The 20,665-nt window shown below is 42.7% G+C and overlaps 1 protein-coding gene across 1 annotated transcript in view; it reads left to right on the top strand.

The window, feature by feature from the left end:
• The window catches only part of PPP1R1C (protein phosphatase 1, regulatory (inhibitor) subunit 1C), a 52,153-nt gene extending 33,165 nt beyond the window's left edge, over positions 1–18,988 (top strand). The window contains exon 5 of the mRNA XM_009697321.1: positions 18,900–18,988. Coding sequence (XP_009695623.1) covers positions 18,900–18,988 — 89 coding nt within the window. The remainder of the gene's footprint in view (positions 1–18,899) is intronic.
• Positions 18,989–20,665: the final 1,677 nt, after the last annotated feature.

Here is a 20,665-nt window from a genome sequence, read left to right as displayed (position 1 = left end):
TCCCCAAGAAAACTGAGTTACTAAAAAACAGCCCGTGGGATTTTTGGCAGGCAAGCTCCGCCTGGTGAGACCCAGGTGTAGTTCCTTACCACCCCTTCTGGGCAATGACTGAATGGCAAGAACTCTTGTAAGAGGAGTGGAATTATATTAAAGTCTGACTGCAGTTTATAATTTCCAGCTAAAATCTGCCAGGTTATTACTACGTGTATTACCTGCATGCCAGTGGTTTTCCCCAAATCCCTGGAGTGGCTGAAGCCTGACTTTTCTTCAAACTCGCTCTTAGCGAGATCAAAACTAAGGTTAGTGTTAAAACTCATTTTTTACAGAATCTATGACTGGTATGAATGGTCTAAGCCTTTAGAGAAGAGTCTACCTTTTCTGTAGTTTGTCTATATTTTCCACAATGAAATTGAGTAAACTGATATTCTTGCTTGTGCTTTCCAGAAAAATGGAGAGCAATACTTGTTTTCAGGCTCTGACTGTTAATAAGAGTGCCAAACAGTGTGCTTCCACAGTGTAATTACATTCTGGTTGTACTGGATGCTGGCTCTGGGGTATTTTGATGCCTTAGGCAAACCAGTAGAGGTAGGTTTCTCGCAAGCTTAAGTCACTCACATAATAAAGAACCACTAAAGATTTTGCCCCTGATGTTTTGCTGCCCACGGCAACTGCAAACTGAGACGGGTTGTATCTACTGTAATGCAAATAGTTTGTGGTAACTTCATTTTATGTTGAATAACTGACTTCTTAACATTGGCTTTTAATTTGCCAGCAATCAAAAGCACTGAAATATAAGAATTTGGTGGGTTTTCAGTTGTCAGTAAGCTTAATGAGTTCAAATGAAAACATTTCGAATTTAAAATATTGCAAAAGATATCAAAACAAACCTGTCACTGTTTTCACTTTCACTTTTCTCGTCTCCTAAAAGATCAGTGCTGAGACACTGTCCCAGACCCCTTCTGATGTCTAAGCTAGGACTTTGGTTTTGCTGAATTTGTGTAACAGAGAAGCACCCTGGTTGTGCATAAGCATTAGGTACTAAATTGTTTTGCGTTTCTTTTAGGGGTGGGAAAATCCACCTCTATTACTGTGCGAACACCATAAATTGCTATGTTTTGCTTTGTGTCCCTTGATTCAAGGGATTTGTGCCCTTACTCTGTGAAAATTGTTCATTATAGCAAAGCGATGCTGTTCTCTATCTCCTGCTTTTTTAAGTCATCGTGGTCAGGCAGTTTTGCAGAACCATTTTCCACCAGATGTTTCTGATTCGATGTTGTGTAGGAAAGGGTCACTGCTTTCCTGTACTGAAGTGCAGGAAATTCAACTTAAACATAAGATTTTTTTTTTTCTGTGGCAGTGGTCAAACAGTGGAACAAGTCGCCTAGAAAGCTTGTGGATGCTCCCGGATGCTGGGGAGCGGGGGGGAGAGTCCTCCTTCCCACTTGCCCCCTGACCAGCATGTGTGAGTGAGGACAGTTCAGCCCCTGGTTAGGACCAGAGGTACCTGCTGGCTGCAGCAGTGGGACTTAACAGATCACCAACCGTCTCTTAAGAGTTAAAGGCATCAGCCTGCATCTGGGGAGGCTTCCCAGCAGGAGCCACAGCTAGCGGGTAAACAGTACCTGCTGGTTTGCTCCTGCTTTGTTGCTGGTTTGCTGCTGGTTTGCTGCTGAGGCAGCCCAACTCCACCAGGCCAAGCTGCCCATGACCCCTGCATGACCAGCACCCTGCCGGCAGCCTGCCTGACTGGTGGACAAGGCTACCTCGCTGCCCAGGCTGGTCTCCCACCTCAGTTTCAGGTTGGTGAGGACGCCACATAAGCCTGGGGTCTCTTTTTGGAAGTTGCTGTGTGCTGCAAGACCTCATGGTGTTTATTCTCCAGATTTGATGTCAAATCTCAGCCTCAACAAGTGGCTGCGCCAACCTACAGGGAGCTGTGCTAGCCCTGCTCCTTCAGAGCAGCCTGGTATGTCTGAGAAGATTTCAGCACATGAAAATATTTGCACAATCTCAGACTTGATCAGGCAATTAAATCAGTAAAAATGACGAGAGATCACATAGGGTGTATCAGTTGCTTGGTCTGAAGAGCTGTAGCTGGGCACAAGGTCAAAACCAATGCTTCTGAGCGTATTTAAAACATACAAAGCTGTTACATGAGAGAAAGGAACTAGGCATGCTTTTCTTGTCCTAAGAGTGTATTGTTTAGGAGAACAAGGTAGACAGTCAAGTTGCAAAATGCTCAGCAGTGTAAGGTCCCACAGCTACATCTGCGCCAGAGCTTGCTTCTCTCCTGAGGCCAGTTGGCTCCACATAGCTCACATCCATGCTGCAGACCTTTTTGTGCTCCCAGGTCATGGGGGGTCATCCAAAATACCCAGTGGAAATGATCTCTGGCCTGTGCCTTGAACCAGGCTGGGAATTTTCTGGGGGAGCGCTAGTTGGCACAGACAAAACTGGGGACCTGGCTAATGGCTGGTCAGCGCAGCCAGAGCAGGTCAGTGCCCAGAGCTGCCTCCTGGCACTCTTTAGCAGGTTCTTTTAGCTGCAGCCTGCAAGACTTGGGTTCTCAGGGGCCAGCATGCATTTAGGAGTTAGGAGCACAGATTCTTTGGAAAAGCCTATGTTGAACGCTGGGAACAGTATTGAAAATTAGGGAAATCTATCTGCCATCCACACTTTCTCTTCTACGCAGTTACTTTCCAGACTAGAGATGCAATTTTATGTGTAAATACAGTTATGTCTTATGAAACAGTAATGATAGGCACAATTCCCTTGGCTATACTTCTGTGTGCTGGAAAATGAGGAGCATGTATATAATGAGAGGACAAGAGTCAATTGGCATAAATTGAAGTGCAGGAAATTCAACTTAAACATAAGATATTTTTTTTTTTTTCCTGTGACAGTGGTCAAACAGTGGAACAAGTTGCCTAGAAAGCTTGTGGAGTCTCCATCCTTGGAGATATTCAAAATCTGACTGCATAGAGTCCTGGACAACCTGCTCCAGTTGACCCTGTGCTGAGCAGGGGTTCGGACTAGACAATCTCTGCAGGTACCTTCCAGCCTCAGCAATCCTGTGATTCAATAGCTGGTTTACTTACCATTTATGAAATGTAAATCTTTCATAACATGCTAATGACAAGCACAGTGAAAACTTCATCCCACAGCTGCCTATATCAGAATTTCACCTTTCAGTCCAAGGGATGACATCTAATTTTGCGGCAGTACATTCCCTACTTCTGTAAGAGCGCTCTCTAAATGCCAGTTTGTCTGCTCTATACTGCGTCTTAGCAAAATGCCTCAGAATCAAAAATTAGGGTTAGGGTAGGCTGTAAGCCTCAAATAAGTTGTCTCTTAACATGATGAAAACCTCTCCAGCACCAGGGGGTGTTAACGAAACCAGAAGAGGGACTAGCTCTGATCTTCCAGAAATACTCTGGTGCTCCTAGGCAGTTAAGCTGATTTCAATCATAACTCATATTGAAGGCTTTGCTTTGGTTAGCATGAAATGCCTGCTGAAGAGGGAGAGGGGAAAGATTCAAGCCATCTCCAGCTTCAGTCTTCTGCAATGGATCCCAGCTGCTTGCAATGATCTCAGCAGCTCACAGGCACTGAGGTGGTGAAGATTGAAAAGGCTCATTCTTCCTGATGGATTCCTGCTTGGAGGTAAGGACTACAGCTACAGTACCTGTAATATGAAGAAAACGGTAATTGCCTGCTGTTCATATGCCACTCATGAAGCAACTGCGATGGGGATAATTTAACGTAAACACTGACCTATCAATCACCTGTTTAATCATCACAATGTTTTTGTAATTTTGAAGGTGTTTATAAAATACTTAAAAGAATAGCTCATTCCAACGTTTACACTATTACTGATGTCAAGTTATGCTGGTGCCAAAATCCTATCTCCTTTGTCATCATAAGAAGGATCACAATGAAGGTTATAATTATAACTCAGTAGGGGATTCATCAGCAAATTAACAGAGAAGCCTATAGACTTCTGACAGAAACCAAACAGCCTGGATTAATTAAAAGTGAAAGCTGCACAGCACATGGAAGTATGGCAGAGAAACACCACCTTGGATTTTTGGCTGACCAGCAAAGATTTTGCTCCTGCTTTCATTTAAAAAAAATACAACTCACTGGAAAGCTTTTCATTCGCACCCTAAAAATCTCAGGCTGCACAGGGCACTCAGCAAGAGATTTAAATCTGCCATTAACAAATTTTGAGGTGTATCTACCCCAGACCATGGAAAGAAATTATAGCCACAAAAAGAAAGACAAAAATAGAAAATACGGATCAAGAACATAAACCAAACAGAATGCTGAGGGTACCATGCCAGACCTGGGGATGAAGGAGAAGAAGCTGTGAAACAGCAAAAGGTGCTCAGTCATTACATGCAGGAATTCATTCACCCCATCATATACTCAGGCTTCTGCTTCTCGGTATTACAGCCTCCCCTTCTCCATCGAGGATTCTCTCCCCTCAGGACGTGGCAGTAAGTTTTTTCTTGTCTGTTTAGGTTTCATGACCTCAGAAAAATCCCCATGTCAGCCAAAATATGAAAAAAGTAGAGCCACAGTACAGTTGTCCAGGAAAAAGCAAGCAGCTAGATAATGCTGTCCATTAACATTGAAGTCAGATAAGAATGCCTAAAGAAAACTGAATGCTGCTCAGAAATGGCTTATGAAGTTGTGGAGATTAAAACGCTTCATAAAGCATTTTCAGTAAGGTTTCAGTGAAAAAACTTAATTTCCTTTATGTTTTGAACTTGTATAAAAAAATAAATTAATTTTCCTATAGCATGTCTACATCTTTATATTTAACAAACTAGGCAAAACTAAATGTTTCGGTACTGCTAATATTAAATGTTTTGGCAAAACATTTTTTCCTTCTTTTTCCTCATAAAGGAAATTGTGAAATTTCAAGTTTTTTCCTAATCACAAGCAAACAAAAATTGTAAGGCTTGAAGGAAGCAAATCCATCCTACTTCAGCCAAGTCAGGCATGGAGTTACCCTGGGCTTGTTATAGGCTGCCAAGTGAAGAATCAACCCTGGAAGTCTCTCTCTCGCTCTCTCTGCTGACTGTATGAGGAATCACTGGCAAGTGCATTCATTAAAGTACCTGAAGGTAGGTGAGCATCTGTGCTTAGCTACAAACCCAGGCTGCCCTTGGGCATCCCACAGGGACAGTTCTTATGTTGCCACAGCAGTGAGCAGGAAACAAGGGAAATAAAGACCTAGGAAGCAGAGGTAGAGCAAGGATGGCTTTGACCATGTTACCTTTTTACAGGGTTTATCATTATTACAACAAGGAGGAGAATCATATGTTTTTGTACTTAAAACCAAAACGATGTTTAACAGATAATTCTGCATTGAGCTAAAACATTTGCCAGGCAGCATGGCCAAAACCAGTGAGATTGTGGTGGCACTGGTCCCGTGTAACTAAGGAGGAGCATTTCCAATTATACATTCTAGCAAAAGGGCCCATAATTAAAATCTTGGTGAAATCTGATCCCAGATTCTGTCTACATCTGACCTGTGACTGGACCTAAATTTAACTGCTGGTCCTTTTATGACAATCCAATCACAGCTGTCAAATACCTGGTACGTCCAGTCTGGGTGGGGTCTTATACGGCTTATATCTCCTCAAGTCTGCCGTGCTATGCAGTATTTCAGAAGTACCTATGTCCCCTTATTCCTTATGCACTACTTTTTAAGCTTACCTTTTATACTTAACAGAATTCTATACGTATTTAGCAAGTAAAAACATTACTTCCTACACAAGTTAATTAAATTTTGCAGAGAAATTTCCTGAGTAAACCTTACTTGCCCGAAGGAGTATGAACTGCAGCTGTACGGCAGTGCAAAGGCTTGCCTGAGTGGCACAAACAATGCTGATCGGGATGAGAATCCTATTCACATGATTCACGTTTGCAACTGTAAAAAAATCCAAGCCTTCCTTGCCATCCAGAGACCCAAGCAAACCCAAAATTATGCTGAGAGAAATATTTGTTTTCACAAAGGGAATGGACCTATTCTCTTTTATTTATGTACATTTATTTTTGACATTGCCGTTTGGTTTTGCTTTGTTTTGCTTTTTAAAGGCAACCTACAAAATTACCTTCTCCAAAAAAAGGTCTGTGGAGGGGCTGGGCTGGGAAATGAAATGTTGGTTGTTATTGTTATCAGTGGTTCTACCACACATTGAGAGCTTAGTTTGCTGTAAAAGATTTCATTCCCCTGCTTTACTAATTGGAGTTTATATCACATATTTCTTCTGATTTGGGAGCAGACCACTGTAAGCAAAGCAAAGTCAAAACCGCTACACTTTGTTCTTACCGCTCAGAAGTTTGGAGTTAAGCAGCAGTTTCCCTTCCCACTTTCCCTCTGCTGCGTGCGCTGCCAGGAGAGCAGGGTGCCGTGGGTTTGCCTCGCTCCAGGCTGGCCCTCCTCACCTGCCGGGGCACAGCCAGTGCCACACGCTACCTTCGCTGCAGATTTTTAAGTAGTGGCATACTGCTTCCTCTGTCCCCACCATAAACAGATCTCTACCGGCCAATGTATTTTTTAAAGTATAATGGAAATTCCCACTCGAATGGAAGCAATATAATTTGAAGTTAAAACATATGGCATGAAAAAAAGCCACGCTACTATTCTGTCACAGTGTACTTTTCATATCATGGCAACCGTAACCACCTCGCATCCCAACCAGGTGCAAGTCTCAGCCCACCTCACATCCAAACATCTCAGACTCCTTCGGTTCAGGTTCTCTAATACAGCATTTTCCCAAAAAACTAATTGCTGAGGTAAAATCCCTTAGAAATGCTTATGGAATTGCTTTGAAGACTGGTTTGTGCAGCCTCAACAGCAGTTTTGGACAAGAATTGTATTAGAAAAGAATTGTATTAGAAAAAATAAAGTCTTGAATAACTGTGCTGTAGTAAGAGAAGTGGCCAGGAGAGCACACCAGAGATTTCCCATTAAGAACTGTGGAAGGAAAAATAAAAAAACAGAAAATGTTCTTGTTTGCCACTATTGGCAGGAACAGATTAGAGGAAATGAAATTGGTATGAGACCCACTTCCCTTTCTCATGTATAAATCACCATTTAATATGTTAACATATTGGGCGCAGAACTCTTTTTTTTATCCTCAGCAAAAGGAACGGTAGCTGTGAACAAAGCATTTCTACCTAGAGACAAGAGGAGGATCACTTTTGTAAATGCTCATTGATCTTAAGGCTAGGAAAGGACCATTATTTTTATATAATTGAATTGCTAGCATAAAGCACACCCTTTAACCTAGTTCTACACTTGATCCATAATTTATGTTGAACGATGGCACGTGCTTTAGAATGTAGAAGTTGAGACTTCTTATGAAATATAAGATTTATCTAATTATCCTTAACCTTTCCCTGCATTTACTTATGGCAGGTAGGACAATAACGTTGTATTTTGTACATAGCAATCTACGTAACTAATATTTGCCTTGTCCCTACCTCTAAATGGACTTACATGCTGTAGTTGAAATACTGAGCATCATTTCATATTGTCTTGAGCAATTTCCCAAGTCTTGACTGATGTGACTTTCTAGCTGTAAAACCTATTTTCTGCTTTTTCCCTCATGGCTTGTTTTAAGGTAGTCAGCCTACAGAGCGTCTCAAACTAGAAACATAAACTAGCCTGAAGCAGCATGTGGTGAATTATAAGAATGACAGAAGTTGCCTGGGAAAATGTAAGATATTTTAATTTAAAGAAGCCATGCTTAGAAAACGCTACTTGTAAACTTTTAAGACCAGTGATTTCTAATACATACTTTGTGACAGTAGCAGAGCTATTGGCTTCTGTTATTATGGAGCAGCTGATTCAGGTTTGAAAATACGGACCTTTATTTGATGGAATTACTGTAATCTTTTGACATAAGGGGACAATTCTGCCAGTCCTCTGATTTTGATCTACTCTTAGACAGAGAGCCGCCTGGCTGCAAGTGGTACTGGCGTTAAAAGTGAGGGTTTAGCAATTCCAGCAAATAAACAAATTGCCCAGTAAAACTTGGCTTCCAGAGAGCTGCTTTCGGGGCGGGGGAGGGGGGTGGATTCTGACCAGCCAACGAGCTTCCCAGGACCTGTCAAAGCACCGCACCTTTAAAGATCCATCTGCATTCGTTGAATTCAAGCACACTTAGCAACAGCTCTAAGCCTAGCCTATCTCTGAACTATGAAAAACTGGGATGAAAAATGTCAGCTGAAAAACTCTAATGCTCTCCCGGTTGCAACCTCCCGCTGCCCAGCCAGACCAGCACACGGAGCCGTGCAGGAGGAGAGCCTGGCAGGACCGACCGGCGTCATTACCAAGGTGGAAGTCATCCCCGCAGGTTTTTCTGCTCAAGTTGTTGTTGAGGTATTTGACCAAGAGCTATTCTCCACAGAATCAGCTAAAAGAAATGTTTTCTGGCTTTCTAAAGGGTAATTAGTGTTGGGCCGAGTGTTAGAGGCTGAAACATCCACTTAGCTGACTGCAGGGGCTTCTGCTGTTCATTTGAACTCTGAAGACTGGCTGACTTCTGCAGTCTGAGGGCTAGCAAGGGAACGAAGGAACCAGCAAAATGAGATGTTTACATACCAGCAGAAGTTGCCTGGGGTGACAAAAGGCTCTCTGTTTACTCTTTCGGCTACTGTAAGTGGGAGATGCAGTCCCTTCAGCCGCAGTAAAGCTGACCTCTGTCTCCGGTGCATGTTCTGGCCAGCCTGTGGAGGACCAACAAAAGCCTTTCTGTGCCGAAGCAGCTCCTTCACGCTAGTCTTATGGAGCCAGTGCTGCTTCATGTGACTTCTGAGAGGGAAAAATGGAGTGGAAAGTGTGAGAACAAAATGGAAAGCAGCCAGACGTTTGCAACATGAATTTTGCTGCTCTCATACAGTCTTCATTGTGATAGTTCAACACTGAGTCTTTTGACTGGAATAATGTAGCATGAGCTCCAAAATTTGCCATTTAAAAGGCTCACCGTGAGGACTGAGTATTGTATGGCTGGAGCTAAGAGAAGGGTTGGTAACAACCACCAGACATTTAGAAAATTAGTCAGTCCTTGTTGCTTGGTTTCCAAATGTTCATTCACAAACATCTATGAGGCCATGGTGACCTGTTGGATATGCTGATGATCTGATCTGCTCCAGATCAGATATATGACCTGCATAAACCCATCATATTTGCTAATGCTTCAGATAATTTGTTTTGATTTAGTCATCAGCACTTGTGAAAGTGATGCACAGTAGAGGAAAAAAAAAAAAAAAGTAGATAAAACCCCATGACTGAATAATATCTTGGTCTCATAATCAAAACAGACATATGAGAATTTTTTTCTCCTCCTCAGCCTGAGCTTAGGTATAAAATAATGTAGCACACAAGGTTTTTTTGCTGATTTATAGCTTGCTAAAATGTCAACATAGTTTAAAATGCCTTATTGGTGCTTCAGACTCTTTTTATTCTAAACATTGAAGGCCCACCGTGTCTTCTGGCCTTTGAAGACTCCATCAGCTGTAAAGGACAGAGTGACAGCCTGACTTTGCTTTTCCTTGGATAATCTAAACAGGAGTTTGAGAGTACCTAGTGCGCCAATTTTCTGTGTCACTTTGTTTATCTCATACCTCAAACTTTAAAGGCACATACAACATTAATTTATAGTATTTTACATACATTCATTGTAAATAAACAGTAGGTGTTTGAAGTTATTTCTTCTTTAGAACTGGAAATTAAGATCAATTACAAAAGCTTACTCTTCTTTCTTTGAAAAGAGTAAGAGAAAGTCTCATTAACTTCTGAAGGAGTGAGACCAAGCCCTGTGTAATAACAAATGACCTGGTTGTGTTGACCGCAGGAGTAAGGGCAGACCTTTGCGTGTCGGTTATCAAGCTTCAGTGATCAGTTTTACTTTGCCATGAAACCTTGGTTAACAGAAGCTTACAGGCACAAGTACCATTCAGAGTCCTTTGAGAGAGTTCCACAGAGCAGCATTTTTCAGTCTTTCTCAAACAAAGAACAAACTAACTTTTAGAAAACTTCCAAAGGCTGTATCAAGCAGACTGTTCACGGCTGCCCGCATCTATAAAGCAAAATTTTTCACATGCATTTACTTTTATTTTGTCTTCTCTCCCTCATGTTTTTTCTGTTTGCACACTCAAACACATGGGAATTATCAAGGTCTGGGTCTGTGTGTTTTATTGCTGTCACATCACAGATTACTTTTTGACGTTCTTTGGCCCACTGGTGGCTCAGAGACCACCTAAGAGTGTGACTGCCTTGGGATACACCAGGGCTGCCACCCTCAGCGAGGCTGGGCTGCTGCTCTTGTGCTGGGTCTGCTTTGAAGCAGGGCTAGCCTCCTGCCACAGGTGATCTGGCATGATTTATGAACATGAGAACCAGCAGATGAAATAATTGCTGCCAGGTTGGCAGACTGAAGCCATTCTTGTAGGTGGGAATGAAGAAACACAAGGAAAGGCATGTAAAAGACATTTTCTGTTTGCATACAAATATCAGCCATGGTCTAGCTCTTAGTTTATACCCAGGAATCTCCCACTGATCACTGTATGCCACAATTCCTGTCATATTCCGTTGATGTTAACACAGTACCCAGGAACCCACACCAGGGATTAGGACTATGCTGCATTAAACATTTTTCAAACATTTAACAGAAGTCAGTTGTTACATCAGGGAACTCCCAGCTGGGGTGTTGCCATCAAACACAGGAACAGATACAAAGTGTTAGGGAAGAATGCAATGGGACGGTCTTTGTCTCAGTACGCTGGCAACCGAGATGTTCGCAGGTTGTTTCTCAAATTCCATAACTGAGAATTTTGAGGATGATTTGGAAGTGGTCATGGAGGCTGATAGTTGTGTCTCTCCAGCATTCAGTACAACGTAGGAGAAAGGATGAAAACGCTTATTTAAAAGCCTAGCAAATGGAGCGCCGAAGCTGTGTCAGTTCCTGATTTAAGAAGCGAGTGGGTGATGCTCATAATATGAGAGGAAACTTAATTTTCCTTGAAAGCATAAATAGCCACCATTAGTCTGAAATATCTCAGAGAAAATCAGTGGAGGGAACTCAAGGGGGAAAGTGAGCTGCTCAGTGGTGGCATAGGAAACGATCATGGAAATGATTCAGGTGATTGTCACTGCAAAATGGTGAATGCAGGAGCAAAGGTACATTTATAAAGCTTAGAGAAGGAGATGTGGTAGTAGTGAAGACTCTGGGATAAGGAGAGTTTCCATGGGTGTTTTCACTGAATAAATGGTAAAGACTATGGTCTTTGGACACATTAAGCAAGAAAAATGCGCAAAACTCAGATGAAAATTGGATATGGTGTCCTAGAGAAGAGTAGAAATCAGAAATGTCTAAGCCTGAATGTCAGGAAGAAATTATGGTGTTGGCCATAGTAGATGAACAAAGCATTTTGGAAAGGACTGCAACTCAAGACCTTGATTTTGACCACTTTGAGATAATGTCTTAGCCTTCTGCAAGCTTCCACCAAAGATGCACTCTGGAGTTTTAATTCAGACAGAAGGAACAAACTCTTTCCACCAGAGCCTTTATAAAGGTGCTTATTATTTCTGTATTTGAGAAGTACACTGTTGAAGATCGGGAGTACTGTAACAGTAGAAGAAAACTTGCAGCCTCTGCCACCCATCCTCAGGGGCTGGAGAGAGGGGAATAGGATCGTCAGAGGACGGCAATGGGAAAAGTGTTACAAACAGTGGAAGAAGAACCAGGGCAAAGAAGTGTCAGAGGCAAAGACATCAACAAGTTGGAGAAGATGAAGATAGAGATCACTAGGCACTTTTGCCAGAAGGCTTTCAGGCTGGGTCCAAGGGCAACTTGATCAAAGGAAGTGGAGGATGTCGGGGTGGGGAGTGGGGGGAAGGTATGGTGGAATCAGTGAGCATCATTTTTGCTGCGCTGAATGGTAGAGAGAGAAGAAGAGATAGGCTACAGCTGGGGAGGTAAGTAAGGTTAAGGATGGGGTTAATGTTTTTTAAGGGGTTACTAACAAAAGCTTGAGCACTGAACTCTGACTTATATGAAAGGAGAGCTTATCTAAATCACTCAATTAAGTAAAAACGGATTAAAGGTTTCAGGAACCAATTGTACAGATGAGGGAGACAGATAGCAGGTCATTTATGCAAAAAGGAAACGAGAAAGCTCAGAATAGGCATTTGGGAAACTATAGCATTTTTCTTACTAGTTTACTGTCCTACTCTTGCATGGAATATATATTCTTCTCTATTTCAGCTGTTTAAAACAAGAAAAATTATATAATAGGAATTAATTTTTCTCTGGCCAAACAACTGAATTTTTGTTCCAGAAGGTCAAAGTACCTAGGATGTGTGTTTCCAGTGTGTGTGCAGTGAGTAAGCTTTGAGTTCTTCTGAGACCAGTAATGATAGCTGTGTTTCTGGTACCTTCACCAAATGGGGCAGAAACATGTATTTCTTACATTCAAATAAATTTGGCAGTGTAGTTGGTGTGCACCTCACAATGAACATTTGAAGATGACCAAACCTGCTTTTTCTAAACTTTTATGAACCAGAAAATGCTGAGAATGGAGGCTAGTTAAGCTGTAGTCTGTTGAACAGAAGAAAGTCACAGAGAGGAAAAGTGTTTAATAATTGCTCAGCTCCTGTGGAAGGAGGTTTCTGCCAGGTAGCTACTCCTGCGGGCTCAGACGGTCCTTGGCATCTGCTGGCAGTGGCAACAGCAGGAAGAGCTCTGTGCTTTTCCCAGCAGGGACCTCCCTGGAGCAGGGGACCCTGTGCTGTGCCTGACTGGGCTGCACCGCAGTGCCCATCGCAGGGAGAGCCTCGGTGCTCTTCTCCCAGTAGCATTGAGAGGCAGAAGGGAGCACATTTCCTCACATGGAGCACCCGATGCTTCTGGAAACATCTGGCAAAACATCTTGGGAAGTGTTGAGAGTCCGTGTTACTTCCACTGTGCAGATGCCTAGCTGAGCAAGAAAACAATTTCTTTTGTAACAGGAGTGCATAGGTGCTTTTTTAATTATTATTATCACTGTACATGGTTTTTAAATGTTACATCTGCAGGCGGCGAGCGTACTCTTTTAACTACAGTGACAGTCAGCAGTCCCCAGGCACCATGCACCAGTAGAGAGTGACTGAGATGAACGATCTGCCCCCGAAACCCCGGGGGAAAGCCGCACCACTGCAGCCGCAGCAGGCAGTAGGTGTGCTGGGACTTGCTCTCCAGGACAGCCTGCTCCTATGCCTCCCTCTCAGGAAATTAAATTCTTTTCTTTGACGTTTCCATGCACTGGGCCACAACTGGGATGTGATTCCTATGTGAGATTTTGTCTGTAAGTATATCTGTCACATGCAAGAGATGCTCCATGTTCCTTGGTTTTGGAAATACAGTAGCACTTGGTTCAATGTAACCCCTTAATCCCATTGTTTTCAGCCCTTGCAGTTGGGAACAGATACAAACATATATAGCTCATGTATATGTATATATAGAGCACAATGGGCCACATATAACCTAATTATGATTTTGCATGTTTCCCATAATTAGTACTGAAATGCTGATTTAGTCTGGCCCCATGGTTTTAAGGAGTGAAAAGAAACCTTGTTCCTGAGATCGCTCTGACTGGTGCAGTTAGATGCTTCATCTCTGTTCCAGGCAGAGGAGGCATTTGAAGCTCCCACCTGAGTCAAAATGTAGCCTTCAGTCACACAGTTAATGTTAATATACTTTTATAAACTATAAGATGGATTTACTGAGTTTTGATTTCATAAAATCATACAGTCATTTAGGCTGCAAGGAACCTGAAGAAAGTACATAGTCCAACCTGATGCACAAAGCAGAACCAGCACCAAATTTAACCAGATTGCACAAGGCTTTGTCTAGTCCAGTACTGAAAATCTCCTAGGAGGGAGACCACAGATTCTCTGGGAAACCACATGGGTGCTTATGTATACTCAGTGAAACAATTTCTTCCTTATATCCAGTCAGAATATACTCTCTTCCAGTTCATGACCAGACATCTCCATCTTCTGGGTAACCTCCTCATAGGCGCAGGCAGGCTGCTGCTAGGTGCCCCAAAGTTGCCCTTTCTCCTGCTTGAGCAAGCCCAGGTCCCTCAGCCTCTCCTCACAGGTCATGCGCTTCAGTCCCATCACCACTTTGGTGGCCTCCACTGGATTTGAACAAGTCTATCAACATCTTCTTGTACAGGGGCGGGGGGGCAAATATAGTATTGCAGGCATAACCTGATGCACTGTGAGTAATTGAGGACCTCTCCCGGTTTCCACAGCCCTTCGAAGATGACAGAGAATGGCCTCACACTGGCACCAGCTGGTCCCTCTGCACCCTCACATGCAGCCCACCAGGCCCATGGACTTCTGTGGGTCAAGAGTGCTCAAGGGGTTGCTGACTCCACCTCTCCTCTCTTCCTTGGATCTTGTCTGTGGGCACAAAGGTCTGGTAGAGTTTCTCAATCCAGATCAAGGCAAGGAAGGTATTGAGCACCTCGATCTTGTCTGCGTCTAGATAGCTCACCTCACGCAGCTGCAGGCCCATATTTTCCTTGTTTTTCTTTTACTGTGAAGGTAGGGGAAGAAACTCTTCCTGTAGCCCCTGACACCCTTTGCTAGTTTCAACTCAAGCTGAGCTTGATCTTTCCTAACACCATCCCTGTATTGTAGGCCTATATTTTTTTTGTATATTCCTAATTTATACCTTGTCTTGACTTTCATTCACCGTACACATCATCTTTTCGGCAATGAAGCTGGGTCATGGGGTCCCTGCTTAGTCAAGATGGTCTTCTGACACAGCTACTTGTTCTCCTGTATCAGTATGGGCCACTCCTGTGCTTGGAGGAGGCTGCCCCTGAAGACCTGTCAGCTCTTCGGGGCTCTGTCACCTTCACAACTGCCTCCCACTGCGTCCAACTTAGCCGAAGACCTGTGGTGGATGCTGGTTTTTGTGACATCAGTTTGGAGGGGCGTGTTGGTTTTTTTAATTCAAAAATTCATTTCAGTTGTGGGAAAAAAAAAAGATGAGGAAGGAATTTCAGAGAAGTCAAAACATATTTGACTGATAAATTCTAAACAAAATGTTCCATTAAAAAAAAGTTTTTTTTCCTGTTTAGTGGTGTGAATACGTGATTTTTGTTTTGATATTCTCATTTTTGCTAAGGGAACCAGAACATATTTAATTTAGGCTTGGCATAAAGTAGACATTTTTATCTGGACATTATCCTCTTTGGCCAGGTTTGTTTGCTTGATAATTTCAAAGTGATTTGAGTTCTGAAACTGAAAATCAGGCTGCTTTGTCTGTGGCTCAGCTTTGCCTTTCACTGCTTTCTGAAAAATCTGGAAATGTGTTTTTGATAGAGAGAGGATCAGCTCCAAATCATAAAACTAAATAACCCTTCAAACTTCAGGGAATTCAAATTGCCAACCAGACTTCAATCCTGAGTTTGGTAAATGTCAACACTGTTCCTTGGGCAGTGAAGCGGGGTAAAGGAAGAAGTGTTAAATAGGATGGGGAGCTGCCTTAATTACTTGAATCGATTTATTTTTTTTCCAGGAGATATTTAATTCAGGAACACTTGGTTATTTCATATCTTGTGACATCGCTTAGCCTTCTAATCTGGTGCTTTGGTCAGACGGAGAGAAGCAAAAAGACAGCTGTTGATTAAACAGCATAGATGTTACTATGTGACTGCAAAAATGCCAGAAAGTTGTCCCACTTGCACTCATAATTTATAAGTAATCTAGAAATATGCTTTGAGGCAGTGACTTCATCTAAAAAGAATTACCAGTTCAAAGTGTATTAGTGCATGGCTGCTGAATATGGCTTGGCATTAAGGGTTTCTTCATCAGCATTAATTGGATTAAATTACCTGCAGTGAAATATGAGCCCTTTGAGGAAAAACAATTCTTGTCCTGCTGGCTTTAGAAGCACAAAAAGGAGTGGGGGGGGGAAGGGGAAAAGAAACTAAGAGACAGTGTTCAGGCAGGCTTTGATTTAAGGCAGAATAAGAGTGAGTTTGAACATGCTGTGGGTACAAAACCGTTGCCAGGGAATGGTGAGAAGGGACAACCTTTGGGCTGGAAGGGGGGGTTTTGCTCTCAGACCTCCTGGGTGAAGAGCGAAGGCCCAGCCAGGGACGTTGCGGGGCAGCAGTTGGGTTGGGCGCAGCTGGGACTGGGGTCCCGTGGGGTCAGTGGGACAACTGGGACCCCATGAGCCACCTCCGCAGGCGAGGGGAGAGCGGGGCAGGGCAACCCGGGCTGGGGCAGAGCGGTGAGGGAAACGAAACGGCCTCAGGATGGTGCAGGCACAGGGCTGCAGGGGGGCGAGGGTGCCCACAAATTCTGTTACCCACTGCCTGGAATAAGGGATACCAATGAAACAGGGTGACTGCATCAGCATTTGCAGTACTTGTAACTGATATTATGAAGCTTGTGTGGTTTACGTGGAACCAGTAACTTGATGTTTCTAACTTGGATCTGCTGTTATGTACAAACAATATATTCTAAAATATCCCCTGTATATCCCCCCAAAATATCCTGGCTTTATCTTTTTTTTTTTTAATGAGTAAAATCTTAGAGTCTATATTTGTTGCTCATCTTTACTACTATGCTTCATCGATGAAGGGAAACAAACCCCAAACAAGTGTTCTGGTGCCCCTTGATTACTATTTGAAAAGCTGAGGGCATGAACTGTGTTACCAATGTATGAAGATTGAAAAGATGAGAAGGAAATATCCTTTCTAATAAATTAACATTACCATAGTAGCAGTTGTAAAAACAGTTGGGGTGACCTGAGTAATAAGTTTTCACTCAATCTCTAGCAGAATGTAACCTTTCAGCAAACAATTTAGATATTGCTAAAGTTACTGGGTATGAATAGATCCAACTTAGAAACAAATATCTTTGTGGACAGAGCTCCACCTTGCTACTTGTTTATCATTTGCTTCGTATTGACAAAGGGCAGGGCACACAGCTTGAATAACCCTGCTGGAAGTGACACTTGAGAGCCACTGTAATGGCCTCTTCGCCCAAATTGTTTTAGCTGAGCAGGGGCTGTGGATGAATGTGCTAGTGGGCGCCGGCCATGCCCCGCTCCAACGCCTTCTGACCGCCCTTGGCAGCCACTGCGGGTCACTGCAGTTATCTGGCGAGATACGCTGTTAATCTAAGAGTATGATTGCTACCATTTAATGAAGTATTTTTATTACCACAGACTTCTTTTGCACTGTAAAGCTCTGAGGCTTTGTGCATGAAATGAATGTCTTCAGAAAAGCCACCAGCCTCTTCCATCAGGCATGTTCACATGTTACTGACAGGAATTTCATTACTTGTACGTCGATTCACGCTAACTTATTTTGTTGTGTAGCTGAGCATCTTATTTCATAATGCCACACATAGGGTCAGTTAATTCTGACAACTTGATGCTGTCAGAACATCTTCAGGTTTATTAATAACGACATCAAGTCTTGTGCACTTGGTCAGTGCAGGAAACCCTGTGAGTCTTTACTTCCAAATGACACTGTGGTATTAAATGACTGGCAGAGGTGAAGGCAGGCTGTAGAATAGCGGTTATGAAAAATCATTAAATAAGATCCATAAGTGCCTGCTACATGAAAATCAATGGGTAATGCTCATTGATGTAATTTTTCTCCACTTCCTGCAATTTTCACACTGAATATTGCAATTAAACCACATAGCCAAAAGTCTTCACGCCTACCAAAAATGCCATTCCATGAAGCTTCATCATACTAACTGTATATCACAGGCCTTCTTTTCTGTCCATAACTTCCCCATTTTCATCTTTGAAAAACTCCCTAAAAAATGATGCATTCTAGCTCCTAGCAATTCCTGTCTGAAGTATGGAACAGCAGCTGTTAGATGGGTACTGTGAATGTGCAAGAAATGGCTCTGTAAGTCCAGAGGTAAATAACAGGAGACAAATTTGCCCTACAAACTCATTATCATTTTGAAATGAGTGTCCATTAACCTATAGTTAAGTGAAATTACATTTAAAGTGCTTGTTTTACTAAACAATGTTGCTAGAGGCCAGCTTGGTGGTAGCTGAGCACCCAAAGTGTTTCTTCATGTATCACAGTTACTGAATTGGAAATGGTTTGATTATTGCAGGGCACACTTACAAGTACTGTGGCTTGGGAGCATTAATTTATTTGCTTGTTTTACATCTGAATAACAGTTTCCCAGGGAACCAAGTACTGTTGTTTGTGTGGAAAAAAAAAAATAGAGAGAGGAGCCCAGAGCCCAGCACAGAGCAGTGATGGGCTCCTGTTGGAAGCAGAGCCGGCTGCACTCCTGTTGTACAACCCATTGTAAGATCCTGTTTTCAGCTATTTGTAACTGATGAACTGGAATAACTTATGTTGAAAATTTTTCAAGTCATGTGTTTGGAAAAAACTATCCCATATTTTGGGGTGGTGTGGACGTAAACAGTGAAGTGTAGGAACCTCCAGGTTAAGTGAGTTTGGGGCCGCGACTCTTGGATGTGCACCATCAGTTCCTCCTTTTTTAGCCTGAATTCTTCTATCACACCAAGGTGGAGCTGAGAAGATGGGATTAGGCCCATTCATTGAGGCCTGCTTGCTTGTACTGATCATGAGAAATATCACGTTTCAACAAAACATGATAAATTTTCTAAGAGCCTATATTCAAGGAAAAGAATATTTCTGTTGGGAATACACCATAGTACTGTTTGAACCGAGAAGCTTGTGAAAAAGAGAGTCAGTATGGGCATTAAAAAACTTGCCATTAGTTTGGTTTTTTGTTTTTTTCTTTCTTCAGGAAAAAAAATACCTGACATGAGCTAACACAACTTTAACCATGATGTCTGTATTTTCAGGGATTAAGCATATGAAGAGTCAGAGTGATTCAGCGTTCCCCGAGGAAGAAGAGGGAGTTAGTGAAAGGGAAGAGGAGTGGGGCCATTAAACAATGTGGAGTTGCCTCGAGCCCTGTCACAGAGAGAAACCAAACAGCGCAGCCATGCGCGCGTCAGACCATTCGCCACCGCTTGTGTCCCCGCACCGCAGCGCTCGGCGTGCCGGCGGCGCTGGGGCTCCCTGGGGAGCACCCTTGGCTGGGTTTTGCAGCCACCTGCAAATGTGTTCTGTGATCCTTATACCCAAAGATAAAACCGTTATTTTAAAGTAATTTTTCTTTCATTTTCTATGACTTAGAAATGTAATTTGCAAATGTCTTAGCGACCTGACGTCAGTACTACCAGAGCTTAACTACTGCGTGTGAGCTGTACTCTAAGGCCTGTTGTAAATAAAACTGATTTAAAAGCTACAAAATAAATAATATGTTCATTTAGACAAGATTGTATATTGTACAGTGGGTTTGTCTAGCGTGCAGAGAAATGTTAGTATAAAATGATCCTTTCAGTTAAGGGCAGCTGTTACCAGTATTGTTAGAGTTACTTGCAGTAATGTAGATAGAAACCAAGTAAGCAGCAGTGACTCTTAGCCTAGAGAAGGATGCAAAGACACTATTCCTCATATTCCCTGGATATGCAATGCTTAAGGTACATGTCTTGCTTTTGGCCTGAGGCTGCTTAATCACATCAGCCAAAAAGATTTCTCTTTACACAAGATCATTGTTATCTGGAGGCATTAGAAAAAGTTTTGATTTGGGAGTCAGAGGAAACACAGGAGTGGGTAAGACCCCTGAGCAGGGTCCCACACACCAGCTGAGCCATGGGAAATGCCAATATTCACCTTCATCACCTGCAGCAGGCACAGGTACAGCCTTCCCTGAGAAAGGGGGCCTGTCTTTGTCACAGTTTCAGCCAGTAAATGGTAGCATATCAAGCTGCGGTGATTTAGCGTGTGTCTGAGCCCTAGGGCTTTTGGTTGAAGTTTGGCATGGTTCTTACCAACATCTTCTTTTGTTAGACCATGCAAAGTCTATGGCATCACATGAAATAAGGTGGAGAAGGTAAACCATGTTTCTCCAAAGTCGCACTTGACAAATCATTTCCTTTTTTATCAACGGCCAATTTTTGAACCAATTCATTGTTGTTTTGTATTAACTGTTTGCCTTTGATGCAAAGTTTCACCCTCAGTTTAACTTTCCACTGCTTTAAGTCTCTTCTAAAGAGCTAGCAAAAAAAGAAAAAAGAAAAGAAGACGAAGTGTATGAAAACACAGAGCCTTTTGTCTATGCTTTGCATGGTGATTTCACTCTCAGTCCGAGGTCTTCCACGAAGACCTGCTGAGAGCAGGGTCTGTAAACAAGTGTTTCTTTATATTTGGGAGCAGTCTTTTTTCCCTCCATCTGTATCTGTTCTCTTTGTTGCCGTTTTCTGTAGAAACACTGCAAACAGAATCCATGACTCCAGCTCAGCATGGGTATGCAAGAAGGACTAAAAGAAGGACTCCTGTTGTACAGAAGCAGCTACCGGACTTACGGGATTGAGGGCTTTTTATGCCACAAACAACAAAAAAGAAGGAACTGACCCTTCAGAAACCATTTGAATGGCCTAAAGTTAATACTGTAATGGTAGCAAGAAGAGCTGGGCTCTGGTCCCAGCTTTGCCAGGGCTTTGCTTTTGCACAGCACCAGGCTCTTCACGTTCAGCCGCTCATCGCCACAGTACTCCCAGCT

Source organism: Cariama cristata, unplaced genomic scaffold (assembly GCF_000690535.1).
Source record: "Cariama cristata isolate BGI_N322 unplaced genomic scaffold, ASM69053v1 scaffold6693, whole genome shotgun sequence".
In the NCBI taxonomy this organism is placed as follows: Eukaryota; Metazoa; Chordata; class Aves; order Cariamiformes; family Cariamidae; genus Cariama; species Cariama cristata.
The sequence above is the reverse complement of the archived record's forward strand: the minus strand, read 5'-3'. Positions and strand labels throughout refer to the sequence as shown.